Raw genomic sequence first — 18,992 nt, 5'->3', positions numbered from 1 at the left:
CCTGAACACCACATTTTCAAGTAATGAAATAAGAGCTCTACTGGCTCAAACACCCAGGGTCTCTAGATGCGCTCGTCTCCAATAGAATTATTATAAAATGCTTACCAGGTGGTACTACACCCCGGAGAGGTTACATAAAATGTTCCCCGCATCCTCCCAAACTTGTTCACTCACGCTGTGAAACCCGACACTTGTATCACACAGCTTGATGAAGGGCACCAAATTTGGGCCCGAAACGTTGCTATAACATGTACTACTGATGTTGAAAAATCAATAAAAGTATCAATTTTTGAAGATCATTTGGTGTGCGGTCTCAAACTAAACATTGAAAACTTGTTGAAGATGTCATAGACACGTAGGCACCTGTATGCATGTTTGGTGGACATGTCCCATTCTGGACTCTTTTTGGACATCAGTTTGTGACGTACTGGCTAAACTGTAAATCAAAAAGATTCCACAAACTCCCCAACTGTGCCTGTCAGGTATACTAGCCCCACCTTACAACTCCAGGTACGAGAGCAGCCTATACCAACATCTACTAGCAGCGGCCAGACTGAGGATAGCGGCAGCTTGTAAGACAGACATACCTCCAACAACCTCAGTGGTTAGTTAAGTGTGACCAACTATACCGTATGGAGCAATTTGCACATTGGGAATCAAACACACACCTGTTTAAAACGCACATGGAGTGCTTGGAGACTATATAGAAAACCGCTCCAGAACCAAAAGAACTAGACGACTACCCAACATTGTAATAACAAACACTTTATTAAGTAAAGTACATCTCTATCTCACCCAGTAGTGTTATTTCTGTTAGTTCATTTTTCATAAAAATGCACTAAAGTAGAGCATTCCAATAAAAAGGAAAAGACAGTTACACCTCCGCTTATAACACAATGATATGGGAACTGTGTAAGATTTAGTTAAATCTTGTTGTATAGTATAATGACTAAGATGTATTCTACACATAAGTATCTGTATGTACTTCTGTTACTCATGTATCATCTGTGTCATTGTCTTAGTATCAACAATAAAATGTTTTAAAAACTAAAAAGAAATAATCCACACACTGTGTAGAGTGTTGGAATTGGCACATAACTTAACATACTGTGTGGATATTAAATCCGTAGCATGTCCATGTATTGTATCTGCAACAGATTTCACCATCTGCATGTACTTTAGGTGTCGCCAGTGGTCCGTGAGAAGCCAAACTCTACAGTACAGCCCTCTCAACCAAAATGGGACACAGGTTGAAAGTATAAAAAGGGAAGAAGACAACACGGTGGAGGAAGGGAACATGGAGCGACAACACTGGGGAGAGTACACGGTGACAACACTGGGGGGAGCACACAAGATTACTCACATTAATGGCAGAATTCCGGATATCTAAAGCATAGTTTTCCTCCCCTGGATGGACCTGCAACTGCAGATATTTGATGATGTCTTCATTTTTAATTCCCAGAACAGAAAGTCCATGTAATGCTTTCCCTTCATGTTTTAGAAGTTCCAAGATACTGTTAAGAGTGATGTAAGACATGGATATGTAAACTACTTACAAAAGTGGACCGGCACGCAAAATAATGTTATAAATGTTAATATGTGTTATGAAGTAATAAGGTTTTATAATAACATAGTACACACAGTAGCTCCAATTGACCAAGGCACTTTAATTGACAAAAAATTCCATCTCCTTTATGATATGCTCAGTCATTTACTGGGAGCACATTTAGAAATGAATAGGTTTACACACACACACACACACACACACACACACACACAGATACTATGTGAGTCTTCTCAGATCCACCAATTTGCTGTGAGGGCTTAAAGGGTTTGTCCAGCAGGGACACATTTTAGGCAAAAGGTTCAGGATGGGTTAAAAATAAATAAAAGAGAGGATACTGATTTTACCAGTCAATCCTGTTCCTGTTGGTCGGCCTCGATACAAAGGAAATGCTGGGAAACACCCACTCAGCCAATTGGTGGCTGAGTTGATTCACCGCTGCAGCCAGTGATAGGCTGAGTGGGCATTTATTGTGTGTCGAGACAATGCCAGGAAGTAGAGCCAAAAATAGACAAGACATGCATTAAATCGGGACCGGCAGGCGATCAGTGCAGTGTATATCCTCTTATTTTTAACCTGCTCTGGACACTTTACCAAGAAAAAAATTCCAAGATTAATAACCTCTTTAAGGCCTCATGGACACAGTAAAGATTTTATCAGTACAGGGTAATTCAAAAAGAATGGTGAAAAAGTATAGCCTCAGTATTCATAATTGAGAGAACATAACATAAATTTATTAACACGAATTACATGTTTTATTTCTGCACAAATGTTCGAAGTGAGCTCCATTGGTGACATGACAGATGTTTAGGCAGTAGTCCAGTTCTGTCCAAGCACGAGCAAGCATATTGCGGGATATGGACTCCACTTATTCACTGATGTGTTATCTGAGGTCATTCAGATCCTGTGGCTGGGGGTGATGGAGGGGCAGATGCACTGATTTCTTGATGTAGTCCCACAGAAAGAATTATCGGGGTGATCTGGAGATTGTGGAGACCAGCGCAACACTGGTGAATCATTTATTCTGGCACCGCCGGATGCAACGTTCTGCTAGAGTTTTATTCAGGTATCAGCAAACATCCGATTGGAAATGAGGAGTAGCATTATCCTGCTGATAGACTACGTTTGCCATAAGCCATTCCCTTAAGATTTCCAGGTGGGAGTGGCCAGTAACAGTATCCTTGACAAAAAAGAAGGGACCACAGACTTTGTGCCAGCTCATTGCACAGAAAACATTTACTTTGGGAGTCCCTCATGTGCTTGATGCGGGCACATGGGTTTGTGAGCCCAAGATTCTAACACTCTGGTGATTGAGACATTCTATAATTTGTGAATCGGAAATATGGATGCCAACCTCCGTTCAGTCCATATTCGTATGCCAGTTCCAAAAGTTACAGAACATGTCCTATACTGGTCCGCAAAATGCGCTCCACTGACCCTTTGAGGTCAATGGGTACGCAAAAAATGTGGATGGCACATGGACTATATCCATATTTTGAGGATTAACAGTTTGTGGACTTCAAAATATATAAGGTCATGTGCAAAAGGCCTTAAATTAACCTGTACACAAATGGGCAGATTCATGAAAACTGTCTAAAAGAGCAGTCAATCTACAGCAGAGCTTTAATTTTTCAAGAGCAGAACTTGGTTACTTTAGCTATAGGCCTTATAGACTCTACTTTTGCACCATTCTTTTTGAAACACCCCGTATTTTGCAGACAACATAAGGAGTGAATGGAAAGAAGAAAAGACATACCACTATTTCCATTATAATTCTCCCATTGTTACTTACCAAGTCTACAAGATCTGAATGAGGCCTAGTGGTGTTCAATCTTTTGTAAATAAAGTTTAATCATTGTATAGCAATTAATAACTTTATCATTGCATCTCTGTTCTTCATAATTTTAATATCTCTGCTTACTATTAGAGAACAAAACCATTAGGTACAGAAGACCTAACCTAATAATCATTCTTGGGTTTCATGCCTCAGGAGCCAGCTCTTGACTGGAGTGGTGAGGAACAGGTTAGTATAAATCCTTGAGGAGATGCAGGCTAGTGGCCTTCCTTTAATATTCCAGGAAAAAAAAACATTTTTACAGCACTCGACTGCAATAGCTAGATTCCAAATGCTGTGAAACTATAGGGTATGCTGGGACATATTGTTTACCAAAAGATGGAGAGAGAATTTTATGTGAACAGTAACTACACTGCTCCTGGAAAATAAAAATAATGATGTTTCATCCCCGTACTGAGTGGTAAAAAATACAACTGCTCGTACAGTATTGTGGGTCAACCATACTGTATGTGTAATCCTAAACACTTGTTAACTACATGCAACAATACAAGTCTTACCTGAAGGAATTATAAGCATCAAGATCAATGTGAAGACCATTGATATATAGGCTTGCATCTCCAGGCTGGATTCCATATGTGTCAGATAAATGCTTTTAGTAAAAAAGAAAAAGAAAAACATACACAGTGTTTCTAAGGCTTAGCATTTACATATATGTTACATCTACATCTAGCAAAGATCACCGTGGCTGGACTGTAAACCCAATCATACCACGCTTAAAACCGCTATAAAACCATTGGTCATCTCATCACAATGGCACGTGCCAAGCATTCATATCTTTTAAGCAGCAACTAAACAGTCATTTCTTAAAGATGAAATGCTGAAAGTGGAAGGATGGGCATGAAAATGTTGCAATATTTGTGGGCATCATGTTACAGAGCAGGAGGAGCTGAACAGATTGATATATAGTTTTAGGGGAAAAGATATAGTAAATTTGTAAATTATATTCCTCATTCTGAGCTCAATAGACATATGGGTGGTCCTATCAGTGATTGTATACACACTTATACAAGGAAGGTGGCCGCCGATCAGTAATAGGACCGCCCATATGGTATTGAGCTCAGAATGAGCAAAGATTTCAAAGCATAAATTACAGGTTTTGCTGACTATTTCCCATAATACTACACATCAGTCTGCTCAGCATCTCCTGCTCTATAACATACTGCCTGCAGGTTGCACTGCATTTTCATGGTACAAGGTTCAGTTTAGGTGACTATGACAAGGGTCAAATTGTGATGAAAAGACAGAACAGTCAGAACATCGCAAAAATAGTATGTCTTGTGGAGCTTTTCTAATATGCAGTTACCAAAGGTGGTCCAAGGAGGAACAACCAGCAAACTGGTAACAGGATCAAGGGCACTGAAGGCTCACATGGGGAGAGCAGGCTAGCCCATCTGGCCCGATCCCACTGAAGAGCTACTTTATTGCATCCTGGCATTTATGTAGATGTTACTTCGACGCATACCTTACCACTTAGCTAAACATTGTTTGCGGACGTGTTCATGGTAATGGTATTCCCTAATGGCAGTGGCGTCTCCTAGGTGGGGGCCTTACTAGGTTTTGTTATGGACCCTATGAAACCCTAATGCAGTTGTGGTACAGTTGTTGATCTGGAGGGACAGGAACAAGTATTTTGTTTTCCAGTTGTCAAGACTAGTTCCTGGTTTTGGCAGGAAAAAAAAATAGCTTAAAAGACTGCACCAAAACAGTATAAAAAATACTTTAGAGAAACCCAGTTGTCTGAGCCGTATGTGCAAAAACCTATAATAATTTAAAACAATTTTAATGACTGATATCACCAAGGCATTATTTAAAGGACCACTCCAGGGAACAAATGTCCTAGTAATATAATGCCACCCTGCATACAAAAACTTCAAAACTGTATTTAGATCGCTATTTCACCTGTTTACAAACTAATGAGGGCAGTGCCAGATCGTTGGCGCATCGGATGTCAGATCGCTATGTGCTGTATTGGGGGCGGAGTTTACGTGCTCACGCTCCATGAGACATATTCCCTCCCCTATGAGACTAACTTCAGACTCAGGTGACCACGGTCACTCACTAGATGTGTGCGAGACAATAAAACTTCATTTTGTCTTGAGGCTCCTTTAAACTACATTTCTGCAAAGTCCACAAAAAAAATATATATATATATATATATATATATATTGCCTTGAGCAGTCCTGGGGATAGGTTGCTTTCCACTGTTCAGAGTGTGAACATGACAACATTTGGATACACACAATACAGATATAAGGAACTATACAAGAATTCATAAAGCAATGGCTGCTTTACACAAAAAAGAATCTTCATAACAATATGACAAGTAATATCCCAAGAGAAAACATACTAAGAAAAATAAGCTAATGATGTAGAACAAAGTCCATTAATACTCGTTAGAGCCCCTGCATTGTAACACTCATTTGACTACTGTCTATGGCGAGACATAAGGGGGAATGCAAATTCAACAAACTATTCTTTTTTTTTTTCTTCTAATAATCTAGGCCTGAATTTCACATGCTACTGTGCAGACCGAATACCATTTTGCCTAAACCCAATCATCATAATTTTTCTACTTTTAACACCTTTCTCATCCCTTTCCCTGTGCTGCATTTTGGTGCTCGGCTTTCATTATCTCAAATGGGAATGATTCCGTTCTGCACAGCTGGAGCTGCCAACCCCTGCTGCTAGATGGATGGACTATAGGCACTATGTTGCCAATGCCAATTTAATGCCTGCAAACAGTATGGTTTAGAAAGTTTCAGTGCTTTACACTTGGGGGAGCCGAATGTAAAACATGACAACAGTCCTCATAAGGGCTTCTGTCCAGCCCGAATCCGTTTAATTATCTTCTCAGTGCGGTCATTTGCACATCCTAAGGCTTCCAGCATGTGGAGTGTATGTGGTGCAGGACTACTTTGCCATGGGGAAATATAACACACATATAATGTCCATCATCTGGGGCTTTAAACAATGCAGATTTATTCTGAAAAGAAGCAAGCGTACCATAAACAGCCAAACTGATTATATTAAGTGTCTCATCATCTATACGATTATATACTTACAGCTTACCTGCTCATGGGTGTGGGTCTACAAACAGAATATTCGCACAGATTTTAGTGAGCATTAGGCCTCATGCACACGACCGTATGTATTTTGTGGTCCGCAAAAAATACGGATGACATCCGTGTGCATTCCGTATTTTGCGGAATGGAACAGCTGGCCCCTAATAGAACAGTCCTCTCCTTGTCTCTAATGCATACAATAATAGGACATGTTCTATTCTTTGGCGGAATGGAAATATGGAAATACAGAAACGGAATGCACACTGAGTACCTTCCGTTTTTTTTTTTTTGCGGACCCATTGAAATGAATGATTCCGTATACGGTCCGCAAAAAAAAGTTCATGGAATCTGAATGAAAATACGTCTGTGTGCAAGAGGCCTTACTCAACATTTCGTATGAAAACCTCATTACTTGCAGATTTGATATGGTTTTGCCGCAGATCTCACCATTTGCTAAGGGTGAAATCTACACAAAAAAAAACCACTATCAAACAATTGACATGCTATGGATTTCTAAATCCTCACGGAAGGTCAATTTCTACATGGAAGAAAAAAACTAGTCTAATCACATTCACTTTGCTAGTATTTTATTACACAGCGTTTATTCTGCACGAAAAACTGTGCGTAATCTACAATGTGTGCAAATACCCTTAGGGTTGTTTGTAGAAGATCCGCATCAAAACCGCACAAAAAACTCACATAAATCCACTCCATTGATCACGGATCAGGAATGTTTATTAAAAAAAAAAGCATTTTCTGTTGCACTTTTTGGTGCTTATATTAACACTGAAGTCAATGGGAAAACCACTCTACAAAAGGTGTGGAATGGCAGAAACAATGGACATACTGCACATTTTAAAATCCGCACAGCAGGTCAATTCCTGCACTGAAGAAAAAAGCAAACTGTACATGAGATTTGACAAATTTCATTAATTTTGCTGGTACACTGTTACGCATGAAAATCCTTGCGGAAAAACCGCCGTATACCGCATCGTGTGCAGTTAACCTTCATCCCTGCTTAGTCTCTGATCTGTGCTCTGACATTTACCATATACAAACATTTACAATGACTGCAACACACCTTCTGATTTTCCTCAATTTCTTTTTTCATCTCCTGATTTAGTGCAATTCTTGTTAAAGACCTTCGTAAAAAGAAAAAAAACAAGGCTATAAAAGGGGCGATAGGAAAACATCTTCTGGATAGATACAACAGGCTTAGATGATACTGGAGGAAAAAAAAAAAAACATCTAGACTCAGCAGGAAAATCTGTTTCATTTTACAGAGACAGGAGGCAAGAGATATACTGTATCCTGGTATAGTTAAAGGGGTTATCCTGTGATTAATGTAAAACAATGAAAATCAGACATCATATAGTACATGACAATCTCTAACAAAGCTAGACCCAGCCCGGTACCTCACATAGATCCAGAGAGCACCCCATTAATTGCTCCAATTGTGCTGCTAGATACAGATAAGCTGGCATCTCATGGGGCATGTCCTTTCTGCTGCAGGTCTCTCCCTATCACAGCTCAGAAGTCTGGAAAGATAGAACTGAGCATGTGTGTCCACCTCAGCAAGGTGGACAGAGAAATAATAAAAAAGAAAAAAACATCAGGTGGCACCGCACAGATATATTTTATTGAATAGCTTTGTGGCTATACTAAATTTTTAATTACTTCAATTACAAAAGTATTCAGATCCAGGTTCTGGTTTGAAAAATCCAATTTTTGTGGGATAACTCCTTTAAGCATATTTGGAAGTTTGGTTAAGCTGTATGAAAACTATTTTGTGATTATCTATCACTTAATACTTTTTTGCCTGATTGGAGTCTGGAAGGAATTTTTTCCTCTAAATTGAGGAAATTCAGCTTCTACCTCACAGGGTTTTTTTGCCTTCCTCTGGATCAACTTGCAGGATAACAGGCCGAACTGGATGGACAAATGTCTTTTTTCAGCCTTCTAAACTATGTTACTATGTTATTTACAGAAAAGGAGAAAAAGATATTACTTCTACAATAAGAAGCGCACTTATCAATATTCTCAAATTCATCCAACCAATAAACTTCTGGAAGCAAGTAAATGGGACCAGAGCTGCAGTAACCAGACACAGCCACTAGAGAACAGAGCTGTGCTTCCAGCTCGGTAATCCTTATTAATCCTAGAGCCAGTGGCTGCTGCGAACAGCTGATTGGTGGGGGTGCTGGGTGCCAGACCACCAAAGAACTGCGATTTAGGATTTATGCTAAGTACAGATCATCAGTACCTATACTCTGGAAACCCCTTTAACCCTTAGGTCTCTTTCACATGGGCGAGTTTTCCGCGCGGGTGCAATGCGTGAGGTAAACGCATTGCACCCGCACTGAATCCGAACCCATTCATTTCTATGGGGCTGTGCACATGAGCAGTGATTTTCACGATTCACTTGTGCGTTACATGAAAATCGCAGCATGTTCTATATTGTGCATTTTTCATGCAACGCAGGCCCCATAGAAGTGAATGGGGCTGCGTGAAAATCGCAAGCATCCGCAAGCAGGTGCGGATGCGGTGCGATTTTCACGCATGGTTGCTAGGAGATGATCTGGATGGGGACCCGATGATTATTGTTTTCCCTTATAACATGGTTCTAAGGGAAAATAATAGCATTCTTAATACAGAATGCTTATCATGTGATGGACCATGTGATAAGCGCAGTGAAGTCACCAAAGGTCCTTTTCCTCCTGGTCATCAAAGAAGAAGACAGAAGAGAAGCCGGGCTGCGCGAACAAGTGGAGGAGGTGAGTTAAAGTTTTTTTTTTTTTTTAACCCCTCCATCCTTACTTTACTAAGCATTCTGTATTAAGAATGCTATTATTTTCCCTTATAACCATGTTATAAGGGAAAATAATAAAATCTACACAACACCTAACCCAAACCCGAACTTCTGTGAAGAAGTCCGGGTTCGGGTCTGGGTACCAAACATGCAGATTTTTCTCACGCGCGTGCAAAACGCATTAAAACGCTTTGCACTCGCGCTGAAAAATCACGCATCCTATCCGGCCCTCACACGCGACGTCCGTGTGAAAGAGGCCTTAGGCTACCAGCGCCGTACATGCACGTGCAACGGGCGTCATGGCCGGCAGATCTCTGCTGTTTCATACAGCCGATCGCGGAAATTAAATGCTTTAGATGACGTGATCAAGTGAGATCACCACACCTAAATGCACAAAAACCCAGAAGCTCGCACTTGGGCATAGGTAGTTGCGCTGAATACTGTAAGCCTTATTGAGTAGGCTAACAGTATTCAACCTGCAATTCTTATTTTGGCCACCAGATGGCAGGCCAGGATAAGAAATGATCAAAAGTGAGCAAAATATGCTAATAATAAATTCCTGATAAACCAGAATGTAAAAAAAAAGTAATAAGCTTATATATGAGGCACATAATGATCACAAAAAAAAAGTTTATATATAAAAAAAAATATATATATAAAAGTTTAAATCACCGCCCTTTCCGTATAATTAAAAAATAAATACCTAAAGAACAATAAATATAAAACACCAAGGGTATCACCGCGACCAAAAATGCCCATACTATTAAAATAGAAAAAAAAAATTCCAATACGTCGAATGGTGTAATGGAAAAAAGGGTCAAAATGGACGATTTGCCATTTTTTCATTGCTTCTCTTACCCAAAAAAATGTAATAAAATGTGATCAAAAAGTCACGCATACTCCAAAATGGTATCAATTAAAAGTACAGATTGTTCCGCAAAAAATGAGCCCCTAAACAGCTCAGTAGACATAAGTATAAAAAAGTTATGGGGGTCAGAATATGGTGATATAAAAAAATAAAATGTTCTCAAAGTTTAAATTTATTTTTACACTATTTAGACATAAAGAATCTGTACATATGGGGTATCGTTGTAATCGTATTGACCCAGAGAATGAAGGGCATGGGTCAGCTTTGCCGTGAACAAAACGCCATGGGAACAAAACCCGTAAAACAATGGAAGGATTGGTGTTTTTTTTCCAATTCCACCCCATTTGAATTTTTTTTACTGCTTCCCACAACATTTTATGCCATAATTAATGGTGGCATTAGAAAGTACAACTTGTCGCGCTACAAATAATCCCTCATACAGCTATGTGACCAGAAAAAAAAATAAGTTATGCCTCACGGAAAATGAAAAAATTAAAACGCAAAAACGAAAAAAAAAAATAAACTCCAGTAGCCAAAGGGTTAAGTCAAGTGATATTTTGATTCTTATGGTTGCATATCTGTTAATTCTGAGGGGTTAATTTGTTGAGTGAAAAAAGGACAGTTGAATATATATAGTTTTCTTTTTCATTTGCGTTCTGGTAGGGAAGGATATCACTTATACATGTCAGAATACTATACAATGAATATAGAAAGTCTTCAGACCCTCTCACTTTTTTCACATTATGTAACGGTCTTGTGCTAAAATAAAAAATAAAAAGTTCAAGCTGCCCATCATTCTGCACTCAATACCCCATAATGACAAAGTACAAACAGAATGTTCAAAATCTTTGCTAATTTATTGAAAAGGAAAAACTAAAATCGTGCATTGACATAAATATTCAGATCCTTTACTAAGGACTTGGTTGAAGCACCTTTGGCAGCGATTACAGCCTCCCGTCTTCTTGGATATGATGCCCCAAGGTTTGTACACTTGGATTTGGGGATTTTGTCAGGTCAGGTTGGATTCAGACTGTTGGTGGACAGCCATTTACAGGTCTCTCCAGAGTTATTTGTTGGGTTCAAGTCAGGTCTTTGGCTGGGACACATTCAGAGTTATCCCTAAGCCAGTCCTGTGTTGTCTTGGCTGTGTGCTTAGGGTCACTGTCTTGTTGGAAGGTAACTTTTTGGCCTGTTTGAGGTCCAGAGCTCACTGGATCAGGATTTCATTAAGAATATCTGTATACTTTTCTCCATTCAGCTTTCCCTCAATCCCTGACCAGTCTCCCTGTCCATGCTGCTGAAAAGGACCTCCATAGTATGATGCTGCCACCATGCTTCGCGGTAGGGATGGTATTGGGCAGTGCCTGGTTTCCTACAAGCCTGATGCTTAGAAATGAAGCCAAAAAGTTCAATCTTGTTTTCATCAGACCAGAGAATCTTGTTTCTCAATCTGAGGCTACTTTAGCCTTTTTTTTTTTTTTTTGCAAGCTCCAGGTGGGCTTTCATGTGTTACTGCAAACAGTATTGAGTACAGATTGATGGGGGGGGAAAAAGAAGCTCCCTGCCTCTTAAAGGGTCAGTACACCTGAAGTACTCCTGACTCCAGCTAATGTCTGCGAGACCACTCTGGTCCAGAGCAATAAGGTTCATTTGCTTACTAGTCTGCTACGTGTTTGTTCTTGCTCCTTACAGTTACAACAGTGTGCAACCCTGTCCCCTTCTCTGACCTCTGCTTACGCCTGAGCTCCACTTTTCCTGATATTTGCTGACCATGCATACTGCCTACTGCTCCTGTACAGCATAGCCACTGAGTTATTCAATAAAATGTACCAGTATAGCACAACCTGCTGTTTGTTTTCCTTCTTATTTCTTTGTCCTGCTCACTGAGATGGTAAAGTACAAGAAAGTATTCTGATGCTAATGCTACACTTATTTAGTAAATTTGAGATTCTTGGCAAATACAATTTTTAACAAAATTATTTGAGCCCGTCTGACAAACGTCAAGGCAATCTCTGTAAGACGGGAACCTAACAATAAATACTACCTGTTATGTGCCATGACGGCCACCATAAAATTCAGGGAGTGCAGGTTCCACCTGCATGCTGGGCCCAGTCTGCTTTTTATCATTTTTGGTACCAAAATGGCCTTCATTAAATCCAGGGAATGCAGGTACCAACATGCATGCCAAGCCCACTCCATACCTCTCCTGGTACCAGATGGCCTCCAATGAATGCAAAGAGAGTCCACTCTATACCACTCCTGGTGCCAGCCTGTCTGCCCCATAGGCTGATTTTAATTAGTGTAAGTATACAGCTGTAGCCTGCTCTCTCTTTACCCACTGGAATCCTTTTGGCACCAGAAGAGGTATAGAGTGGACTTTCATTGGTGGCCGTTATGGCACATAACAGGTACAATTTAGTGTTAGGTTCCCGTCTTACAGAGATCGCCTTGACATTTGGCAGATGAGCCCAAGTAATTTTGTACAAAATTGGATTTGCCAAGAATCTCAAATTTACTAAATAAGCGTACTTTATTTGGTTTGCAGAGTGCTGTTGCATTGTATATATATATATATATATATATATATATATATATTTCATTATATTACATTGGGAATATTTATTTACTGTGTGCCATTTCCTAATACCATCTTTAGCATGGCTTCAAAGGTAAACTTTACTTAGTTTCTTTTTTACTTCTAGATTTCAAACAGGCTGGTCTCCTTTGTGACAAAGAATAAGCACTGGTTTATAGCACTGGACAGACCGTCTTTTAGGACATACAATTTTGCACACTGAAATCAATGGGCTACCCATCAAATACACATATACTCTCATTCCTATAGAGGTAATGCCATTTTCTGTGGCTTTCTGCTCTGGCTTAAAGAGACAGGATTTTACTGGGAGACGTCTTCTATTACATCCATCAACACCACAGTTGTGGAGGGGCCAGAGACTGAACTTCAGCTGCTCTCAGATCAGAGCTACTTATACAGAAGTCAATCAACGCACGTAGGTGGCTCTGTTACATTTTCTATTCAGACAAATGAAGCCTTAAAAATAATCCAAAAAAAAACTCCACAAAGTAACTGCTGTATTTGCTGTGCACTAGCCATAAGCGGGCCTGTCCATAGATAATACTTATAGCTCATATAGTACAGTATGCTACTCAGGAACACACATCATATCACTTTATCATTAGAGTAATCACGCAAGGGAAGAAAAAGCTTTTTTCTCTGTCTGGGTTGTTTATTATATTTATTCTGTAAAAACTGGCAGACTGCATGAATAACTCATACTCCGCTCTATTTAGGATTCACACAGTGCCTATTTCCTCCAGGACTCGCACTGTTAGCAGTATTGTCAGATTGTATCACCTACTTTATGCACTTTAGTACAAGAGACAATGGAATACTTTGCTGCTAGTCTCTGCAGCCCAGAAGTGGCTGTGTGCCTCCCAATCCACACCCGTGAAAGGACCTTGAAGACGGAAAGTCAAGTAAAGGTTGGGCACTAACTGCATTAAAGCAAAAAACTTCCTTGCTCTTATATGGGTTGTCTGAGTTAAATAAAAACTTGGGCAGACCCTGTACATGTGGAGAAATACCAAAAGAATCAAAGAATCGATACTCGCCCCTTTTCTGCCCTGCTTCTTCCTGCTCTGCCCTCCGTTGTTTTCCTACCTGCAGTGGTGACATTTCATGCACATAGGTCGGCTCCTCTGGAAATCAAGGATCCCATATACCGATTGTAATCTCCTGCAGGCAGGGTCCTCTACCCCTCTGTACCAGTCTGTTAATAGTTTCTTGTTTCTTGTATTTTATATTTCTGGAACCCTGTCTGGATGTACAGTGCCATGGAATTAATAGCGCTTTAAAAGAAATAATAATAATAATTGGCTGCACTCGAGACTTCTGTGCATGGAACACCGCTCTCGCCAGGGATATGACATCAGCAGTGGGGAGGACCAGAGTTCAGCTCTGGAAACTGCAAGGAGAAAAAGGGAGAGTATCGACTCGTTATTTTTACCACATTTACAGGGGGTTTCACTCAAGGCCCTTTCAATATTTCTGGCATTCAATGTCATTTAGGGCAAAAGCAGGTTTTTGGTGATGTTTTTCTTTACATTTATGCTTTTATGGCGTTTTTTGCACAGCAGTTTTCTTTTTGTCCGCTGAAGCTCTATGGGAAATCTTAAAGGCAAGACACACAAACATTTTTTGGCACTGGTGTTTTTTTTGTTAATTAGGTGGCGATTTTTCTTGCCATTGTCATTTTTACATCACTTTCCCTATAGGCGAAAAAAATGAAAAAAATGAAAAACATACTGTTTGCAAAATACATATGCTGTTGTCCTGATGTTTTTACAGGCCAAAAATACGCCACTGCAAATTTGTGTGTGTAGGGACCTTTACAGACGTGCAGAAAATGGCTGGTACAAAAGTTTAGCAGCCATGTCATTCACATACATCAGCCAGATCAGTAGAGCTGAAGAGGTACCCATCTAATAGAGAAACACTGCAATCTACGGGGGCCTGCTGGAACAGCTCTTTAATTCCTTGTGCTGAACTGTTTACTGCTTGATGAGGTACAATCTAAATTTCAGTTAATGGTTACTCATGTTAAATGTGGACCAATCTTCTACACGCATTATCATCTAATATAATAAAACCAAGGACTCATTTTGGAGTATTCACAATGAAAACTTCCAAACTTCTATCATAAATTCAATTATTTGTGGAAATGTGGCAGAATCTCATTTACAGCTGGTATAAGTATTATCGCCCTATGCTTTTCGATTGCTCTTCTAAAATGAGATAGAAAACAATTTAAAGCAATTCCTAAAGCAGGACTATAAACTGACTGCAATAAGTACACTAACAATAATCTATCCATCTACTGCATTATGTTCGAGCTCCGATAAAGGTTTGAGTGGTTCTTTAGCTGCCGGTGCAAAACCGCCAATGAACCGGGAATTTACTCTGCATTCCAATGCATATATCTATACACAGTGACAGAGAAGACATGCTAAATGCTATAAAAACACTCATCTTAAATCTCCACTGAACAAGAGACGGTAGGAAAGACAATTAAGGTCAAATGCAGTAAATTGAAAGAACCAAAATGTCATCACAAATGGTTTTACTGAGTACATTTACATTTATTGGCCTACAAAAATATTTAACCATGAGGAATATGCAGCAGTAAAGAAAGGAGGAGACAGATTATACACAGAATTATTGTTTGCAAAAGCAGCAAGGACACAGGTCATAAAATTCTCAATTTTGACTGAATGAAATGCCAGGGTCATTCTACTGGCTCTATAAAGCATCTACAGCAAACAAGCCGAGGGATTCTAAAGAAAAAAATACCACCGTATCCCGACACATAACTACAGGGCATATTAAAGAAAGCTAAATTAAAGGGGTTGTCCGGGCTCAGAGCTGTTGACATATCCCTGTTTTCACCCATTTCATGCTCAGATGCTCTCTTTGCCTTGTGCTGAATCGTGAAGGGCAAAGGCTTTTTCTGGAGATCCGGTGACGTACCAAGCTCTCCCTGGCTTCCGATTAGGAGTGAGCCCGGTGATGTCACCGGCACTAATGGGCGGGCTTTAGCGGTGCCCTAGCCTGTATGCTCATATCAGAGGGCTTGCCTTGGTGAAGACGGGGATGTCCAGGTTCCACTCTGAACCATGACAACCCCTTTAACTGTACATCCATAAAAGATGTAAATTCCTTGTATAAAATCCACAGGATTTTGCTGTGGATTCCATCTAGTGTAGGCATTACAAAGGGTCAAATCCATGGTGGAAATCTGCAGTATAAATTGACATCCTGAAAATGTTTAAACCATACATATAATTTCCATATGGATTGTTTTCAGCAGCATATGAATAAGATTAAGCTACATTTTTTTTTGTCTACAACTTGCAGCCTAATCAGTACAAACTAATAACTGCCAAAATTAAATAAATAAAAAAATTAGGCTACTTTCACATCTGCGTTAGGTGCGGATCCGTCTGGTATCTGCACAGACGGATCCGCACCTATAATGCAAACGCTTGTATCCGTTCAGAATTTTTTATTTTTTTTTGTTCATGATAATGCAAACGGATCCGTCCTGACTTACATTGAAAGTCAATGGAAGGCGGATCCGTTTTCAATTGCACCATATTGTGTCAGTGAAAACGGATCCGTCCCCATTGACTACATTGTAAGTCAGGACGGATCCGTTTGGCTCTGCATCGTCAGGCGGACATCAAAACGCTACAAGCAGCGTTTTGGTGTCTGGCTCCAGAGCGGAATGGAGGCTGAACGGAGGCAAAACTGATGCATTCTGAGCGGATCCTTATCCATTCAGAACGCATTGGGGCTAAACTGATCCGTTTTGGGCCGCTTGTGAGAGCCCTGAAACGGATCTCACAGGCGAACCCAGAAACGGCAGTGGGAAAGTAGCCTTATCTATAATATTTGTGATGCATAATGAACTCAAAGAATGAAGTTAGAATACAAAAATGTGCCAGAATTTAAGCATATACTGAAATGTAAGAAAAAAAACATACTGACAACAGAGTAGTTGGCATGAATAAAAAGAGCAGAAATGAGAAGCTAAGTAGCGCTGCAAGTTTCCGCCACTGGAAATTAATCTTTTAGGCATACATTTTCATGCTCATCCAAGAACAAAGAAGCCATCATTAGAGGAAGCAGCCTTTCATATCAGCAAATACTATTAAGAAGCATGATCACTGGGGTGCACACCTTTGTTTCCTCATTTCAGATATTAAAATATCCTACATCCATGAAATGTATGTATGATTATTCACAACAAGTAGCAATCCCGGAAGAAAAACCTAAAATATAACTTTAATTGATAGATATAGCCCAATATAATATAATGTCAAATTCTATGAACACACACAAAATAATGGAATAACACTACCAAACTAGACACTTTCCTCCTTGACAAAGCTGCATAATTACAGAGGAATACATTCTTTTGACAAAAAAAAAACAACTATCGCACCAAGGAGTTGTTGGAATCTAATGAAACTTTGTGTTTGTGAATGTAATGATAATACATGTAAGGCTATGTTCACATCAGCGTTCAGCCTTTCCATTCTCCTGCTCCGTTATAGGAGCAGGAGAACGGAAAGGACGGATTCGGCACATAACTGAGCCGATGTCACGGAACCATGAACCAGACGTACAACAAGAGATAAGTGAAAATAAGAAGGCTTTATTGAAAATAAAGCTGTAAAGCAAAAGTCCAAACGGATGGTGAAACCGAAGCAGAGTCTTTGAGAGGCCAGGGGTCAGGAACCAGAAGGGTAGTCAGACGAAGCCAGGATCAGGAACCAGCAGGGTAGTCAGACGAAGCCAGGATCAGGAACCAGCAGGGTAGTCAGACGAAGCCAGGATCAGGAACCAGAAGGGTAGTCAGACGAAGCCAGGATCAGGAACCAGAAGCAGCAGCAATCTTAGAAGCATGTGAACACAGGAGGACCAAGCAAGGAACTGAAGCCACAGACCTCCTATATATATGAGCTAGGCATCCAGCTCCTCCCAGTGGGAAGGAGGAGCCGCAGGGTGGAAGGCTACAAGAAACCCAGAAACCAAGATGGCCGCCAGCACATGTCAAACGAAGGAGAACAGCAAGAAGGTAAGACCATGACAGTACCTCCCCCTCAAGGGCCCCTCCTCCGCGGAGCAAAAAACGGTTTCTGAGGGAAGCGTGCGTGGAAGGCTCGGAGCAAGGCAGGAGCATGGACATCTGCGGAGGGAACCCAGGAACGCTCCTCTGGACCATAACCACGCCAATAGACCAAAAACTGCACCCGACCGCGGACCAGGCGTGAGTCCAGGATATTGCTCACCTCATACTCCTCACGATTGCCCACTCGGACCGGACGAGGCCGAGGAACCGAGGAAGTGAAACGATTACACACCAGTGGCTTCAACAGGGAGACATGAAACACGTTAGAGATCCGCATGCCAGGAGGAAGCGCAAGGGCATAGGCTACCGGGTTTACCCTGCGAAGCACTCGGAAGGGACCAACAAAGCGAGGCGCCAGCTTGGGAGTGGGCACTCGAAGGTTGAGGTTGCGGGTGGACAACCATACACGGTCTCCGACCTGGTAGGAAGGAGCAGGCGCTCGTCTGCGATCAGCCTGGAGTCTCTGGCGCTGCGCAGAGGCCTCAAGGGACTTCTGGATCTGTACCCAAGAAGCACGTAGGACGGAAAGGTGATCCTCCACAGACGGAATATCCTGGGGAGAGAATACCTCCGGTAACACGGCAGGTTGGAACCCATAATTGGCCATGAAGGGAGACGTCCCAGAGGAAGAGTTCACCGCCGTGTTCCTGGCAAACTCAGCCCAAGGCAGGAGGTCAACCCAATTGTCTTGGTGATCGGAGACATAGCAACGAAGGAATTGCTCCAAGGCCTGATTGGACTGAGGGTGGTAGGCCGAGGAGAAGGAGAGATGAATCCCCAACTGGGAGCAAAAGGCGCGCCAGAACCTGGACACAAACTGACTCCCCCGATCCGACACAATCTCCTTGGGCAAACCGTGCAACCGGAAGACCTCCCTGGCAAAAATCGTGGCCAACTCTTGTGCAGAGGGTAACTTCTTGAGAGGAACACAGTGGCACATTTTGGAAAACCGATCCACAATCATGAGAATGACCGTATGGCCTCGGGATGCAGGGAGGTCCACAATGAAATCCATCCCCAGGTGTGACCATGGGCGCTCCCCGGTGGCTATGGGTTGCAGAAGGCCCAACGGAAGGTGCCGAGGGGACTTACTCTGGGCACAAACGGAGCATGCCGCTA

General features: G+C 41.1%; 1 protein-coding gene across 2 annotated transcripts in view; it reads right to left on the bottom strand.

Moving 5' to 3' along the window:
* UGGT2 (UDP-glucose glycoprotein glucosyltransferase 2) overlaps positions 1-18,992 on the bottom strand; it is a 499,843-nt gene that overhangs the window by 381,342 nt on the left and 99,509 nt on the right. For both annotated transcript variants that reach the window (XM_040425306.1, XM_040425307.1), the window contains exons 10-12: positions 7,563-7,623; positions 3,917-4,008; positions 1,364-1,514 (exon numbers count right to left, since the gene is read on the bottom strand). In XM_040425306.1, coding sequence (XP_040281240.1) covers positions 1,364-1,514; positions 3,917-4,008; positions 7,563-7,623 — 304 coding nt within the window. The remainder of the gene's footprint in view (positions 1-1,363; positions 1,515-3,916; positions 4,009-7,562; positions 7,624-18,992) is intronic.

The sequence above is a fragment of the Bufo bufo genome, chromosome 3, assembly GCF_905171765.1.
Source record: "Bufo bufo chromosome 3, aBufBuf1.1, whole genome shotgun sequence".
Taxonomy (NCBI): Eukaryota; Metazoa; Chordata; class Amphibia; order Anura; family Bufonidae; genus Bufo; species Bufo bufo.
The sequence above is the reverse complement of the archived record's forward strand: the minus strand, read 5'-3'. Positions and strand labels throughout refer to the sequence as shown.